The sequence below is a fragment of the Telopea speciosissima genome, chromosome 8, assembly GCF_018873765.1.
Source record: "Telopea speciosissima isolate NSW1024214 ecotype Mountain lineage chromosome 8, Tspe_v1, whole genome shotgun sequence".
NCBI classification, from domain to species: Eukaryota; Viridiplantae; Streptophyta; class Magnoliopsida; order Proteales; family Proteaceae; genus Telopea; species Telopea speciosissima.
In genome coordinates, this window is record NC_057923.1 from 11,641,491 (window position 1) to 11,656,543 (window position 15,053).

The 15,053-nt window shown below is 37.2% G+C and overlaps 1 protein-coding gene across 4 annotated transcripts; it reads right to left on the reverse strand.

Moving 5' to 3' along the window:
- On the reverse strand, positions 1–9,759 carry LOC122670794 (carbonic anhydrase 2-like). Of its 4 annotated transcripts, XM_043867779.1 has the most exons (11): positions 9,574–9,724; positions 8,423–8,504; positions 6,220–6,281; positions 5,708–5,848; positions 4,049–4,097; positions 3,772–3,888; positions 3,589–3,642; positions 2,841–2,926; positions 1,478–1,583; positions 305–463; positions 1–81 (listed from the first exon to the last, which is right to left on the reverse strand). In XM_043867779.1, the coding sequence occupies exons 2-11, from the start codon at positions 8,474–8,476 to the stop codon at positions 43–45; spliced, it is 867 nt and encodes a 288-aa protein (XP_043723714.1). In that variant the 5' UTR covers positions 8,477–8,504; positions 9,574–9,724; the 3' UTR covers positions 1–42. The 4 variants fall into 4 exon arrangements, with proteins under 4 accessions (XP_043723714.1, XP_043723713.1, XP_043723716.1 ...); XM_043867778.1 differs by lacking the exon at positions 8,423–8,504 and having other exon boundaries at positions 9,574–9,759; XM_043867781.1 differs by lacking the exon at positions 8,423–8,504 and having other exon boundaries at positions 9,557–9,633.
- Between the last annotated feature and the right edge of the window lie 5,294 nt (positions 9,760–15,053).

The following is a 15,053-nucleotide window of genomic DNA, read 5'->3' on the forward strand; positions in this document are numbered from 1 at the left end:
AGGCTCTTTCCACCTCTCAAAAGGGGTGATAAAGCATGTCCATTAGAGCTTCCAATGCAGTACTGAAGCGACATCCCTTACCTAGTAAAGAAGAGAAAAGCAAAAGCTAGGATCAATTCTCTTCGACATAACTTCAAAATGAACTAATGAACTGAAGAAAGGAGAAGCTCGATCTCCAATTTTATTTCATTATTGTTATTCGATCTCATAGTTTTAATGCCTATAAGATTATTATTCATCAAAGGCAAAAATACAAACACCTTGACGACAAAAAGCAAAGGAGGGTCACTGACTATGTTCATACAGAGAGAGAGGGTGAGAGGCCGAATTCAAGTCCCCAAAGCTCAAAAGTTCCATTCACGAAATCGTAGTATCCTCCCTTCAACGCCAAAGTTTTCTTCACCAAACCGTCTCTCACGAATGGATAAGTTAGAAGGTTACTCAGTGATACGTTCACCGCTTCCTGCATACAGTCCAACAAACACGAGTGTTACTACTTTAGTTTCTGTTTCTCTTGCCCAAATATAGATTCAAAACATCAAAAAATTAATTGTTTCCCTTCCCTAATAGGATGTTCATGGTAGATTGGGATAATCCCAGCACTAACTTGTAGGAAAAATGTGAACCTAAAAAGATGAAGAAGATGAATAGAAATCATAAACAAACAATCACACAATGCATATAAGAATTTACGTGGTTTGGCAAGATTGTCTAGGTCCATGTTGAGATGAAATATGTTTCTCTATCAATAGAGAGTAGGGTTACAATCGTTCATCCTTACACCTAAGGGTGTCAAAACCTAAATTGAACCGATCAAACTGGCCCAGCCCGGCCTGATTGAGCCCGATCCAAATTGAACCGAGACCTTATCGGTTCAGTTTCATTTTGTGGGTTAGGGCACCATTCGGTTTGGGTTAAACTGATAGGCCACTGATGGGACCATACTTGAACAGAACAGAACATTGAAACCGACCCCAAACCCTAGAAAACCCTACCTAATTCATACCCAAAACCAATCGATCTATACCTGATTTTCAAACCGAATTAAAACCGCTAACATAAAACGAATCGAACCAAGCCGAAAACTGAAAAGTTCTTATTGGTCCGACTTTGATTTCCTTAAAACTCACACCAAAATCGAAAAACCAAATCGAACTGCCCAATTGACACCCTTACTCACACCTCTAGATTAATTGCTGAGAAAGAACCATCGCTACAAATATATATAGTGAAATCCTACTTTACCAAATCAGATTAAACACCATGCAAGACCCAACCAACTGACCCAATTGAATGTTAGGTTAAATTCGTGTGAGTGATGGGTGAGATTTTGGATCGTGTGCTTGGTGTAAAATATTGAATTGTGCACTTCAAAATACAGTTTTACTGCCAGACAATAAGTCGAAGTGGTTATCATGTAATTAAGTTAAAAGTACATAAAAGAAAAGAATATGATAATGGAACCGAGGGGATTAACCTTTTCGCATTGCGTGCATAAGTCGACGAGAGGCAGACTGCCGTTCTCTGACTTCACCTTCGCTTTGGCCGGTGAGCAGATTTTTACCCACGATTCTATGAAATCACTGCACATCCAAAACAGCCAAGACCAGTTTACCAACTATTGAGTGCTGATCGATTTTCTTTTTGGGACTTAAACCCAAAAATGAAATTTCTAAGGGGAAAAATAAAAAGAGAAGGTCAGGCTGTGTGGACTGCACCAATGCAGCAGCACAGATGAGCCCACGTTTAGAGGTATTCAATATGGGTGGGATTTTTCATTTTATGGTCATTTCACCTTTCAACACAGCATAACCTGATCGAAAAAGATCCTGTGCATCTAGGCAGCCGGGCTGCATGTGCAGCGCCAGGCTCAAGGCAGTGCACTTTGACCGCCTTAACCCTGCACATGTAACCCGGCTGCCCAGATGCACAGGAGCCAGGTCCTAACCTGATAACCTTCTTTTTCCTTTTGCAGTAATACACATGAAAGAGGGTTCGCTTTATAAATGGCGTAGGAAAGCATCAACGAAGAATGATAAAATGGCTTGGTGCAGAGAGGGGCAGATTTATGAGAGAGAGTTTCCTTTCCATGTGACAGAGGGAACACACCAGTGAAAAAGATTAAAATGGTTTTTCTATACAAAGAGGGGATGAGAAGTCATTTCATGGGAATCCCATTTCATTTGAGGAGAGAATGTAGAAAAACTTTTCCAAATACCTAATTTAGTTTAGAGCTGTACCCGCACTACCAGAAATCTAACTATAGCAAAGGTTTTTGACGTGGGTGACCTGGCTTCCATCGGCCATGTGGTGGGATCTTATGGTTAATTCAACAATTCATGGTTAATATAAATGCCAACTGGTGCTGTGTGTGTGTGGTTGTGTACTTGGGTTCAGACACAGTCTGGTGTGAAAAGACCGTCACTTCTCTGAATCTTTCCATTTTTTAGGTTGTACGGTAGTCTTTTTGCATAGGGCGATATCTAGGCGCAGATACACACCCACACACAATACCGATTAACGTTTCTTTTCTCAATAACAGATTAAGTAGTTTTTTAAAGGTAATAGTATTGCCTGAAGTATGAAGTATCTCTTATCCAATAGTAAAGTTGTAAACAACATAATGTTTGGGGGACCTGAGAAAACCATAACACACTCCCAATATCAGTATTCGAAACTCAGTAGACAAACCTTTTTTTTTAGATAAAATTTTCTTCTACTTGTAAAGGTCAGTTCACACAGCATCCTAGGGTTCAAACCTGACCTAAGATTTTTGTATGTTAAGAAAACTGAGTCTCTTTTTTTTAGAAGGAAAGAAGAAAAAAAGATAAAGGACTTACGTAGAACTGGGGCCGTCGTCAGGGAAAGACATGAGACCCTTTATCCCACCACAACAGCTGTGTCCGATGACCACGATGTTTTCTACCTGGTGGAATCAACCAAAAACAAAAAATGAGTATTGATCATAGGTCACCCTACCTATATATATAGGAGAGAGTCCCACAAATAAATGGTTATTATGTCCTCTCGGAAAGGAGGTGAGAGATTCCACCCTTAAATATAATTTTGTTTTTGTTTCGTAAAACCCTTAAATAGAGAGCTTAAGAAAAGCTATACTACTAAAAGGGCAAAGAGGAAAGAAACGAAAAAGATGCCCAACTATGTCTATTTTGGGAGTTGGGTATTCTGTATTGAAAAGGTTCTTGTGTGGAATCGGCTACAGCTACGATTCGTGAGGTTGAGGCTTATATAAAAATGAAGAAAAGAAATAGACATTTCCCATGACAGTTTAGGGCAAGGATCCTACAACTACTTCATAAAAAAAACAAACAAAAAAAAGAGAGAATATTTTTATCCCATGTGGGTTTCGCATCCTTACAGAGTGAGATCTATGTAGGATGGCATCCCACGTCGATAGAGAATCCAAACTAATATAACCATTTCTCTTTTTTCCTCTTGTGAAATGATTTTGCTGTCCTTTTATATATGAAATCATTATGTCGCATCTCATTGGTGTACTCTTTTTTGTCGTTTGCTCGTAAAACTTTCTCCCATGAAAAAAAAAAGTGAAAAAAAGAAATTATTCACCTTGAGATGCAGGACAGCATACTCGACGGCTGCTCCAACGCCAGCGTATTTAGTCTGTCACAGATAATTGCCTCATTAGCAACAAATAGAATGGCCAACCACAAAAACAATACAATCCAAAGAGAGAGTTCAAAGAGAAGATTACTATTAACTACTTTTGGGGGGGGGGTGTGGGAGGCCTACCTGGTCGAATGGGGGGACCATGTTGGCGACGTTGCGGACCACAAAAGCCTCTCCAGGCTGGAAATCAAGAACATGGGAAGGGCACACACGGGAGTCCGAGCAGGCAAAGATCATGAACTGTACCAAGTACCCGAAAACCCACTATTTTAATTACCCATATTTATTCTTCTTTATTAATACATTAATTAATAATGCTCTAATTAACAAACCCATGCTCGTGCTGTCACCTAGAAATTAATTGAGGTTTGGTATTTTGGAGACACAGATTAAGAAATACCTTTGGGCTTTGTCCCTTGGCCAGTTCACCATACAACGCGGGATTCTTCCTGCAAATATGCTTCACATGTTACCCCTTTCATGTTTCCTTTATGAAACTTGAAGCTAAAGACATGTGTTTGAACTTAATTGGAGCTCATATTTCCTTTAAATCTTATCCATATCATCGTTTCATCCACTAAGATTTAGCTAATAGCATTTTTTATTTGAGAAAAGTCAAATTTGGGTAAACCTTGGTTTTATGGTTCAAAGTACAAATGTAAAAATTCAATTTTTTCATCAATAATTCCTCTCCTCTAATTCCCCCCTACACATCATCTGGGTCAGAGAATTATTTCAGATTAAAATCCTCTATCGTGCGGGTTTGAGAGCTCAACATGTGGAAGAAGCTTCATCCAATAGTATGAGTCAATGCAAGACATTTTTTTTTTTTTTCTTCTTGACCTCGTCACCATTGGATGTTGCATCTTCCACATGTCGAGCTCTTATATCCACACTTCAATGTACCAGAAAATTACAACACTGTAGAAGATTTTTTTTTTCCAACTATTTCCTTAAGGCTTCTAATTCATGCTTAATATGTTCTATGACTTAATTGAATTATTTTTAAACATAATTCACCTGGTTGTTGGTGTTAAGGCATGAACTGTGGTGGTCTGTTTGGTGGAATTGGAAGGTAGTTCTGCACCTACAAGAATAGTCCCCTATGACTGACTAGTGGGTTGGTGAGTGGTCCAAAACCAAAAGTGAGGTGCGTAGTTGTAAAACCTGGAAGGTAGAGTTCTTCACGAGTGGTTTAGTGGATTGTACAAAAGTGAGAGCCGTGAAAGTGTCAAGTGTAAAGTGAATCTATCCAAAATTCTAAATTCGTGGTACCCGCAACTACACTTTTTCCCATCAAATTGGGGGTGTCGGGGCCGTACTCACATCAGGCCAGTCACATTGATTCTCGAACCAGTTTCGGGTCGGAGCCGGGAATTGTCTCAAAGCATATCCATCTTATTATAGATAATTTTTGTAAAAAAGAATTTTGTCTGAGAGTGTTGTCTACGTCAGCAATCTTATGAGTCTATCTTCCTCTTTTTCATATGAAAAGACAATTTTGTCCCCATATTTTAAGGAGAAGAGAGATACACATGGGAGTGCTGACATAGGCTACATTCATGGACAGAAAACTACTTTCTTTTTTTTTATACTTATCTCTTGTTTTTGGAATAGTTAGAAAACCCATCCCCCAATCATCCAATTCTATTTAATAATCAATTATTTAAGAGAGGGCAGGCTTGGTGCATAAAGATTGCTCCATTATGATCAAATGGTCATGGGTTCGACTCTAGAAATACGTTTTCTGTGAAAGGAGGAGTAAGACTGCTTACATTATGACCCTCCCTAAATCCCGTAGGAGATGTGGTGTTTCATTGCGCACCCCACATTGGCCCAATTTATATGAATGGTTGAGGCTTTGAGTGTTTAAAACCATTAAAAAGTTGAAACCGAACCATTCCATTATTAATCAGAACCAAATGCTAATTTTTTAAACATTTAATAAAAAAAAATTATCCATTAATAAAAATGAGTCAAATCTGGGGAAGGGTCAATTCCAAAACTGTCCACATTTACACCCTTAACGCGTTATCCCATAAGTAAAGGTAAAACTTACTCGTATTTCTCCTTCTTGAAATGGATGAACCCGGTTTTCATCCTCTCCACCGGATTAAACACTGGACTATCCACTGTTTGCAGCTCCGCCGTTATTTGCTCAATTTTTGCAGTGGCCACCGCTTCCAGGTCTCCTTTCTCACTATAACCGACAACCCCCAAAAAAGAAAGAAAGAACAAAGAAGAAAGAGTTAAAATCGCTATTAATTAATTAATTATTTATAATAAAAAAAAGAAAAATTAATGAAGACGGGAAATATGACATTTGACGGTCCAAGTGGGGACAAACGGTAGCACAGAACGACATGCGGCTGACGTTACACCTACTCTTACGGTGCTCTTCATGGAAACAAATGCGTTTCTTTTGGGGGGTTTTCCAACTTTACAGTGGAGTTTCTAAGATTAATTAAATATTCCCATATTCATAATTGTTGAACTCAAAAAAAAAAAAGTCAAAGCTTCCTCTTTCGATTTTGCGAATTAACCTCGAAAGACACAAATTAATTCCAATACCTGAGAAGCTTCTTTAGTCCTGCAATGGCTGCCTCGTATGATTCGCTCCCCATCCCTTCTCTCTGCAGTTCCGATGAAAAAAATTAATAAATAAATTGAAGACAACAAAAAGAATTATATAAACAGTTCTCTCTACTAGTTGATTATATATAAACTCCGAAGTCCAATGTGTGCGAGAGATTCTAAGCTTAATCGCCCATTGAAATAGGGAAGAAAATGGAGATTCAGTTCATTTCGGATCGAATTAGTACTTTGTTGGAGGTTTTCATCAATCACCATAGCTACTAAGCTGGAGTAAAAACTTTTAATCTGCTTTAGATTCGCTACCGATTCGTAAAACAGGAAAAAAAAATCGATAAAACGGAAATCGTTGAAAGAGAAAAGGATAAGAAGTCAGATTTGAAGGATCATGATCAGAGAGATCTAGAGAAAAAGAAATCAAAGAGAGATGATTGTTGCTCTTCAAGTTCATCGATCAAAAAGGAGATACAGTAGTTATGGAAATCGTTAAGAGATTGCAGGACAAATAGGAATTCACCGAAAATACGAATGGAAACAGAAATCTCACTAAGAAGGAAAGCAAATCCTGGCTCAAAAAATGAAAATTCAGAATTATCGTAATTAAATCGAAATGAAGCTGTACGAAACCTGAAACGAATCTAAATTGAAAATCGATAAAATGAGAATGAACTCTGAATAAAAAGTGAAAAGAGAGAGATGAAGGAGTTTCAGACAGAATTACAGAAATAAAAAACAAAACCCAGGCTGAAACAAACCTGTGTTAATCTGTAGAAGGATATTCCCTTTAGCCAAATTTTGTTGGACGAAGGGAATATGGTGAAGAGCGGATCAGACACCGCAGTCGCTACTTTAGAAACTGCGCCCTTTGAAGAAGAATGGCCTAAAGCATGTGACTCCTTTTATAGTCCAACTACATGGGGAATCTACTAACCATGGTTAATTTCTAACTTAAGCTAAAACCAAACTGAGTAATCCGGCTTCCGGAATATTCGGTGGGTCAGTCAACTCATCCATTTTTTCAATGATTGACACGTGGTGACAACTTGGGAACGAAAGATCTTGGTCACTTATTTGGTGGACGGTGGGCCTCAGGACCATTATTCATTTTCCTAATCTCTACGTGGAGGATAAGTTTTCTATCCTTTTGGTCCCAATGGGGTCCACTGGGGTGGTAAGTTATCATAATTGTTTCCTACACTGGTCAACGGGATTGTCTGTCATGGGCCTCATGGCCCGTCCAGTGGGCTGACCACTTAAAGGACCCCACACGAGGTTCCAGATCAGCCAAATTGCGGCTCTATTGAAAAGGTGAATAAGTATCACAATTCCTTAGAACCGCTCACATTTTAGAGGTAAAAAAGAGCGTATTCAATGCACAATACTTAAGTCATCGCAAGGTTTGGGGAGGATCATAATGTACGTAGTTTTACCCCTACTTTCTCGAAAAGACTGTTTTCAAACTTGAATCCATGACCATTGGTTACAATCAAACAACTTTTACCATTGCACCAAGGTCCGCTCCCTATTCATGGTTAAGAGTTCTATCCCAAAAAAGTATCTGGCTTAAAGAACCTATATATGGGAAAGAGATTCTCTCTAGTGCGCCTGCCCTCCAGCATGCAGAGACACTCATGTTTTCCTAGTTTCTTCCAGCCATGGATGTGCGTTGCAAGGGTTGACACGCTAGGGAGGCTATGGATCCCTAAATTTGTTATTGGCCGGAATTAGAACTACTAAAACATATTTAAGATGCGTATTTAATTCTAAATAATACCTATTTTTTATTATTTATAAAGGATATCATAATTGTTAAGAAAAAAAATAAGGATTGACATTTAATACGTTTGAAAAGTTATTTGTATACTTAAGAATCCTATTGGACCACAGGATTCTTAGTTCTCAAAAACTTAAGGGGGGGATTATAAATGTTTTAAGAAATATAAAAAATTATCATTAATTTATTATAAAACAAACCGAAATATAAAATTGAATCACTAGATGAGATATCCATTAAGAGAAAAAGGAAATAATAAATGTAGACATTATATAATACAGGCCAAGAAATTGATTAATTGATGGAAATAGGGTATTTCTATAGGGGAATTATGAACATAAGCAAACCCAAAAGACTTGAGGGAAAAAAAAAAAGATGTTTGTCCACAATTGTCGCAGAAGGTCTTACAGAGGTATCGGTCATGCAACAGAACATCATACACTTTCTTAATTTTGCAGCCATGGTGGTCTCAAGGGTTCTCCTCCCTCAACTGGTAAATGAAAAAAAAATAAAATATGGGTAGTAGGCAGATCAGGGGAAATGAACCTCGCTTCGTAGTTTTTTTAAAAAAAAAAGATTAAATAAATTGGAATAAAATTTGTGAAATAACTCAAGATTTCTATTCAATTTCAATTTCTATATAATTAGATGCGAAAAATCATACCAAGATATTCTGCAAATTTGAAAATAATATTTGAAATTGAAATAGAAATCCAATCAAATCGAATCCAAACTTAACCATACAATCTTTTATTTAATCAAATTATCCAAAATAAAGATATATATTACTGAAATGCCATTAAAAGTGCCCATTCTACATTATATCCTATATTTTTCACATTTTTACCTTGACCATCGCAGCGAAAATGTAGATGTTGATTGGATTTTAATCCTCTTCAATTCTCTAAAGCGTGTAGTGCGGTAATTCAGGGTGGAGATGTCAACACTTGGAAGCTTGTTCATCCAACAGTCTGCACTCATTGACTTCCATTTTTTCTTTTTCTCAAGCTCGAGCTCAACACCGTTGGATGTCCGAACTGCCAAATGTTGACATCTCCACCCCAAACTGCCGCACTGTACAATTTTAGGAAACTGGAAAAAATTATTTTCCATGTTAATTAGGCGCACCACAACCATACTATAGGTCTCCCTTGGACTTGCTATGACCATCCACCACACCCAGCTCATAGAATAACAATGACTTTGAACCTTTTTATTTTTGGCATTGCCTTGTGGACCAAAATACCAAAAATGTTTATAGGTGAGGGATTGCCATAGAGGCTTACAGCTGACTTGTTGAAGACATTTCAGTAATATACATCTTTATTTTTTGGACAAAAATTTCCTCCACCAATAGAAGATGGTTCACCTATAAACCCCTCCTATGATTTTTGTATGTTCCAAAATACCCTTCTAATACCCATTCCCGTCCTCTCCGGCCCATTCACTGTGGGTGAAGGGAAGAGAAACTCGGTCCTTTTTCTTAATAAAGAACACTAGAATGCAATTTAAGTTAAAAGGATATGAAAGAAAGAAAAGAACCAAGTGGGAGGAAATACCAATGCAGGAGTAATGATAGGAGCTGGTGCAGCAAAAACAGGCTCGTTTCTAATAAGGGTAGGAGGAGAAGCAGAAGAAGTAGCAGAATTGAGCTTACAGGAAATGGCAGGGCTAAATGATTTCCTAGGTAGGGTTTGAGAGGTCTTTGAGAAACAGGGAGAGGTGATGAAGCACGAGTTATACAAAGTGGTCGACATTGTGCACAGGATATCAGAAGTTACAGGATTTATACTAATATCCTTGAGGATAACGAAAATGAAAGTCCAGTGAACGAGCGGTTCTACTCGCTAGATGAGGATTGAATGTTTGAGGTTGAAGATCCATTTACCCTTTCTCATTTTAAGAAGTTAAATATGATCGTTTCTACTCGTTCCTATTACGTCCCATTAAGTGTTTGTTGTTTTGTCTGTGAGAGATATTATTATTAGTATGGCTGCAAACAGAAGGATAGGGACTCGGATAGGATATGGGCCATTATATCATGGTATGAATGGCACCAATTCATTAGCCACATTGGGCGTTGGTTGAAACTTTGAAAGAGATAAGGTCTTATCCATTTCAATGGTTTTGGTGGTTGTAAGGCTATTCGTCATCTCTCAATGTGTGTTTGTTGTGTGTCTGAAAGAGAGATATCTCGTGATTGCCCTGGTTAGTGAATGTGACTAATGTTTATAGGCCTCATTACGTCCCGGTGCAATGAGCAAAATATGATATTTTCTATCGGTTCTCATTAAAAAATCTTGGTTAGTGAATGTGACTAATGTTTATAGGCCTCACCACATCCCGGTGCAATGAGCAAAATATGATATTTTCTATCGGTTCTCATTAAAAAACTCTTAAATCAAACGTTCGTCAGATTATTTGTGCTGATGGAAGTTTATGGTATTAAATATAAGAGAAAATGTTCTGGATGCACCCAGACACATGGGGTGGGTGAAATGACCACCCAACTCCCATGAATGGAGAAAGAGCATCGACACTAAATATAAACATAGAATTGACTTTATAAGTTAATGTCAGCATCATGTGAAATATGATTAATTATGTTTACATGATAACTAGATTGGCCCTACCATCACCATTATTAATATTGAAATTTATTAGTGTTTCACAGGGAAATGATCCTAAGAGGTAGGATTCGTGGGTAAGGTTGGAATTTTGGGGAAAAAAACTTTTCCTTTTAAACCCAAAAAAGGGAAGGGATTCATGTACAGTCGCATGAATCACATCGAAGCTTCGTCAAATAGGAGGGAGGGGGTTTAAGGTATTTTGATAGTCGCATGTACCTATTCAATGGGTTTATATGCTGCCATTCACAAAACCTTTGGCCCCAATAAAATTAGTAAAATTGTTCATAAGCAAGATGAGTATAACATATAAGGGACATTGCGAAAAATAATTTTTTTAAATTACAACATAAATGCATGTTGAAGCTGGTTCAGATTGATCCAAGCCAATGTCAATCCATTTGGATCAAAATCAACGAGGACCAATCCAGATCCTGATTCCGAGTCTTAAACCCTTTGGGTGGGGCTATTTTTTTGTGGTATATAACATGGGTGATTCTATACCCATTGTGTATTAGCCATTAGGGTTGTCATAGAAAAACCTTAAATTATTGGAATCAGACAATCAAAAGAAGGTTACATGTTTAAACTTAGGAGTGATAACCGAAAGAAATAAAAAAAATATATAAACAAGAAGCAATTAAGAAGGTAAAACCATTTTGATTTAATACTCACCTCATAAAGAGGATATATTTCCAACAACGCTCAACTCCTTCCTCCATTCTTAGATCAGAAACTTTTCCTTTATTAGATCCTTCACCAAAAGAAGTAGATGGAAGAAGGGAACCCTCTGCCATGGATTATGAAACTCCTCTTCATGTATAAGGGGGAGGAAAAAGGAAGAAGCATATATATAAATGGTGATAGCTAGGGGAGGTTTTGATGATTTAATTTTCTAGTACTAAACGTTAGGTTTGACCATGTTATGAAATGGTAATGCTAATAATGGTGACATCTCCTTGTCATGTTGTAGAAATTTTTGAACTCATAAATTATATAAATATGGAATTGAATTGTGTACAATTCAAGCCTCAATAGCAGATGTTTTCATATTATATAGAAAGCTCAATATATGGTAAACTAAGAAGAAACTATGTTGTCATCATATTGTCATCTTCTCCTCATTCTTGCACAACTGAATGACCTTCTGATGGAACCAAATTTTGCTGCTACCCGGGCTTGCAACCAACAAAATGGAATCTAAAAGGGTATTTTGGAAAATATATACTAGAATCTAAGAGGGTGTTTGTGAATCCAAAGGAAACGTGAATTATTCCATTTCTTTGGTTGGGAGCCCGGATAGCAGGAATGTTCTTGCATCCCGAGTAGCAACAAAAAAAAAATTTCCGACCTTCTCGTCCTGGATTAATCTAACTATCATCTTTCTTTTTTCTTTTTTTTGGGGGAGAATGGGATATTATATTAATAAGAGTAAAAATATAGTTACTTACAATCTAAAGAATTTCTTCCCAGTTGCACCATCCCACAGATAAACAGTGAGACCCTCTGGGAGACTATCGATACATAAATGAATTTTCTGGCATGATTGTAGAGACCCGGCTAGGAAGTCAATGCATTTGTTGATCTCTCACACATGGTGCATGAAGACACATATTTGAAAGTACCCGCACAACACGAAAGCAAGTTGGTTTGAAATAACTCATTCCATCACAACCCTTTGCTTATTAGGATTATTAAGTCCCCTGGTGTTCCATGCTCCTAGCTTGATCATTCAGAGTTGGGAGAGTTACGTTGGAGCATTGCACTTGGGTTGCCCCACCCCGGACTCCTATCTCGTTCTCTTGCAAGGCTGTAAATCGATTCCTATTACTGATTGCATGTGTCCTAAGTCCTAACAATCATCCATTGCTTCTATAATAAAGTAAGTACGTATGTGAACCTTTACCCAAAAAAAAAAGAGTATATGTGAACCGTTCATAAACCATTTAACGCAGTTTCACCTTATATTTGTGGTTTAAAAAAATAGGATTATTTGAATGACACCTCTATAACTGTATTTAGAATAAAAATGTTATTGGTTTGGTTTTGATTTATTTTAAAACATGAAAAATAGAAACTAGGACCAATCAATTAATAAAAGGTTTCCCAAACCCATTTTCAGCTTCTTCGACTGACTCTAATGAATTCTTATCCAAATAATTCTTCCTTTCTAAAATATTTATTTGAGTATGTCTTTCATGTTAGGCTATTACGGTTAATTTGCAAACAAACATCATGATGTGAATCCCATACTTTTGGTCCCGACTTAATGAGATTTTTTTCAACAACCCATCTTATTGGCCTGAATTTAGTCAATCAATGTTGTCTTGATTTTCTATACTTTATATATATGGTGCTACACGAATAAGACAGCATGTTTATGATACAAAGTTTAAGGTATTTCCATGTACATCATATATTGTGATTGCATGACTAAGTTGAATGCTTGGTTGACCATGTTTATAGGGTTTTACTATCCGGCTAAATTACAATAAATCCGAGTGATCGAATTGGTTGGCCAGACCGGTTGTTTATTAAACGCAAGTGGTATGAGATAAAGATTCCATCTTGTGACCAAATTCTTTGGCCTTGCCAGTTGTCTATTAGAGAGAAATGGCATTGTATAATATTTATTGGTCAGGTACATAGTCTAGTAGTATTTATGCTTGTAATTATGTACATAAAAAGTTGTATTAGAGGATTGGTCTTTATTGATATGCTAAATTTAATATGCGAATAAAGTTGCATGGATTAATTAGAATGTAAGTGTTAGAGTTATAGGCTCAGTCATCTCTATAAATTCTGTTTTCTTGATTTTGCAGAATTTTTTTAATGGGGTAGTAGAAGAGGGAGTGCAACTTGTAGGGAAGAGAGAGAGACAGAGTGAAATATGGAAACTAGATAATTAAGAGGTATGAGTAGCCGACCCCATTAAGTTGGGATAAGGCTGAGTTTGTTGTAGATAAGAGGTATGAGTAGAGTGTGAGTAATTTAAATGGAGTTGTAGAAGGAATGAGACGTGTAGGGGAAGAGAGTGGAAAATGGAAAGCAAGAGAAAAAGAAAAGTAAGAAGTTTTTTAGTAACTTATGAAGTCTACATTGTGCTAAATATGAAGAGGCAATGAAGAAATGTGTATCTAAAATCAACCGCAAAGAGATAAAAATGAGAAAAAAAGGGTCTTAATGCAAAAGCAAAGTGTGCAATATTTCCCGGCTCAGGTGGAGACGGACAAACAACTTGTCTCTCTCTCTCTCTCTTGAAGGATTTGTGTTCTTCAGAACCTCGAGAAAAATGGGATTTCGAGGTATAAATTATTGATTTGGGGTCACTCGAAATACAAACAGAGTAACGATAGCACAAATCTCGAGGTGGAGGTTCGACAAAATGCCAAGACAGGTGGAAGGGAGACTCACACACACTCAAAAGTTGGGAAATGGACAAAAGGGCATCATTCCCGAGGTTGAAAACATTATTTTCATCAAAGGGAGGGTCCTATATTTATAGAGGTCCCGGCGGTTCAAGTACAACTACAGGGTCAAAAAGGCATGAAAACATTCTCTCACCCATTTCTTCATAACTCACAATTTTGTAAAACAATAATGGCCACCACCCCTTTCTCCTCTCCTCAATTTATGTCTGCTGCAACAGTGCCTAGTAGTGTCGTCCGTATCCGCCAGTTAACAACAACTATGGTCATTTGTCGACGACATTTATTAGTGTCGGCCATTATCCGAATGACAGAGTTTCAACATTTATTTTGTAAAACACAAACTATAAAAACAGAGTTGCAAAATCTAATTTCAACAAGCAATGAGCAGAGTCATATGGTGGAAAATGACGACATCTATAAGCTGTCCAATAAGACAACGTTCGATGACGATGATCCCTTTTACAATGTTAATCCTTTAATCATCCCCATACTTTTTGTAAAACTCATATTTTGTCCTTTACCATGCATATAAACTATACTGAACAAAAGACAAAATAAATCCTCAAAATCCAACATGTACCAAGTCATAATGTAGCTGCTTACCTATGAATATGGATTGCGACTATGCTAGTGCGGCCAATTGGCCTACGTGCAAGGCTGTGATTTAGAGTCGTGATTTTCCAATCAAAATCATTACAACATCTACCATCACTACCATCAAAGGTGAATAATGAGTGAGGGCCGCTCTGATACCAAATGTTATAATTGTAAGATGTTGGTACGCAATAGGACTCCAAACCTTATTTAACTCAAACCAAAATCCTAATAACATCGAAGCTCATATAGTAAACATTGTCGACATTACATATCAACCCATATGTTTTCGCTATCCACTCTAATCCGTCAAAGACCCATCACAAAACTTGATAAATTACATCACGCTATAAACTCTTAGCCTAAAATACAGATTTAGAAGCTTGA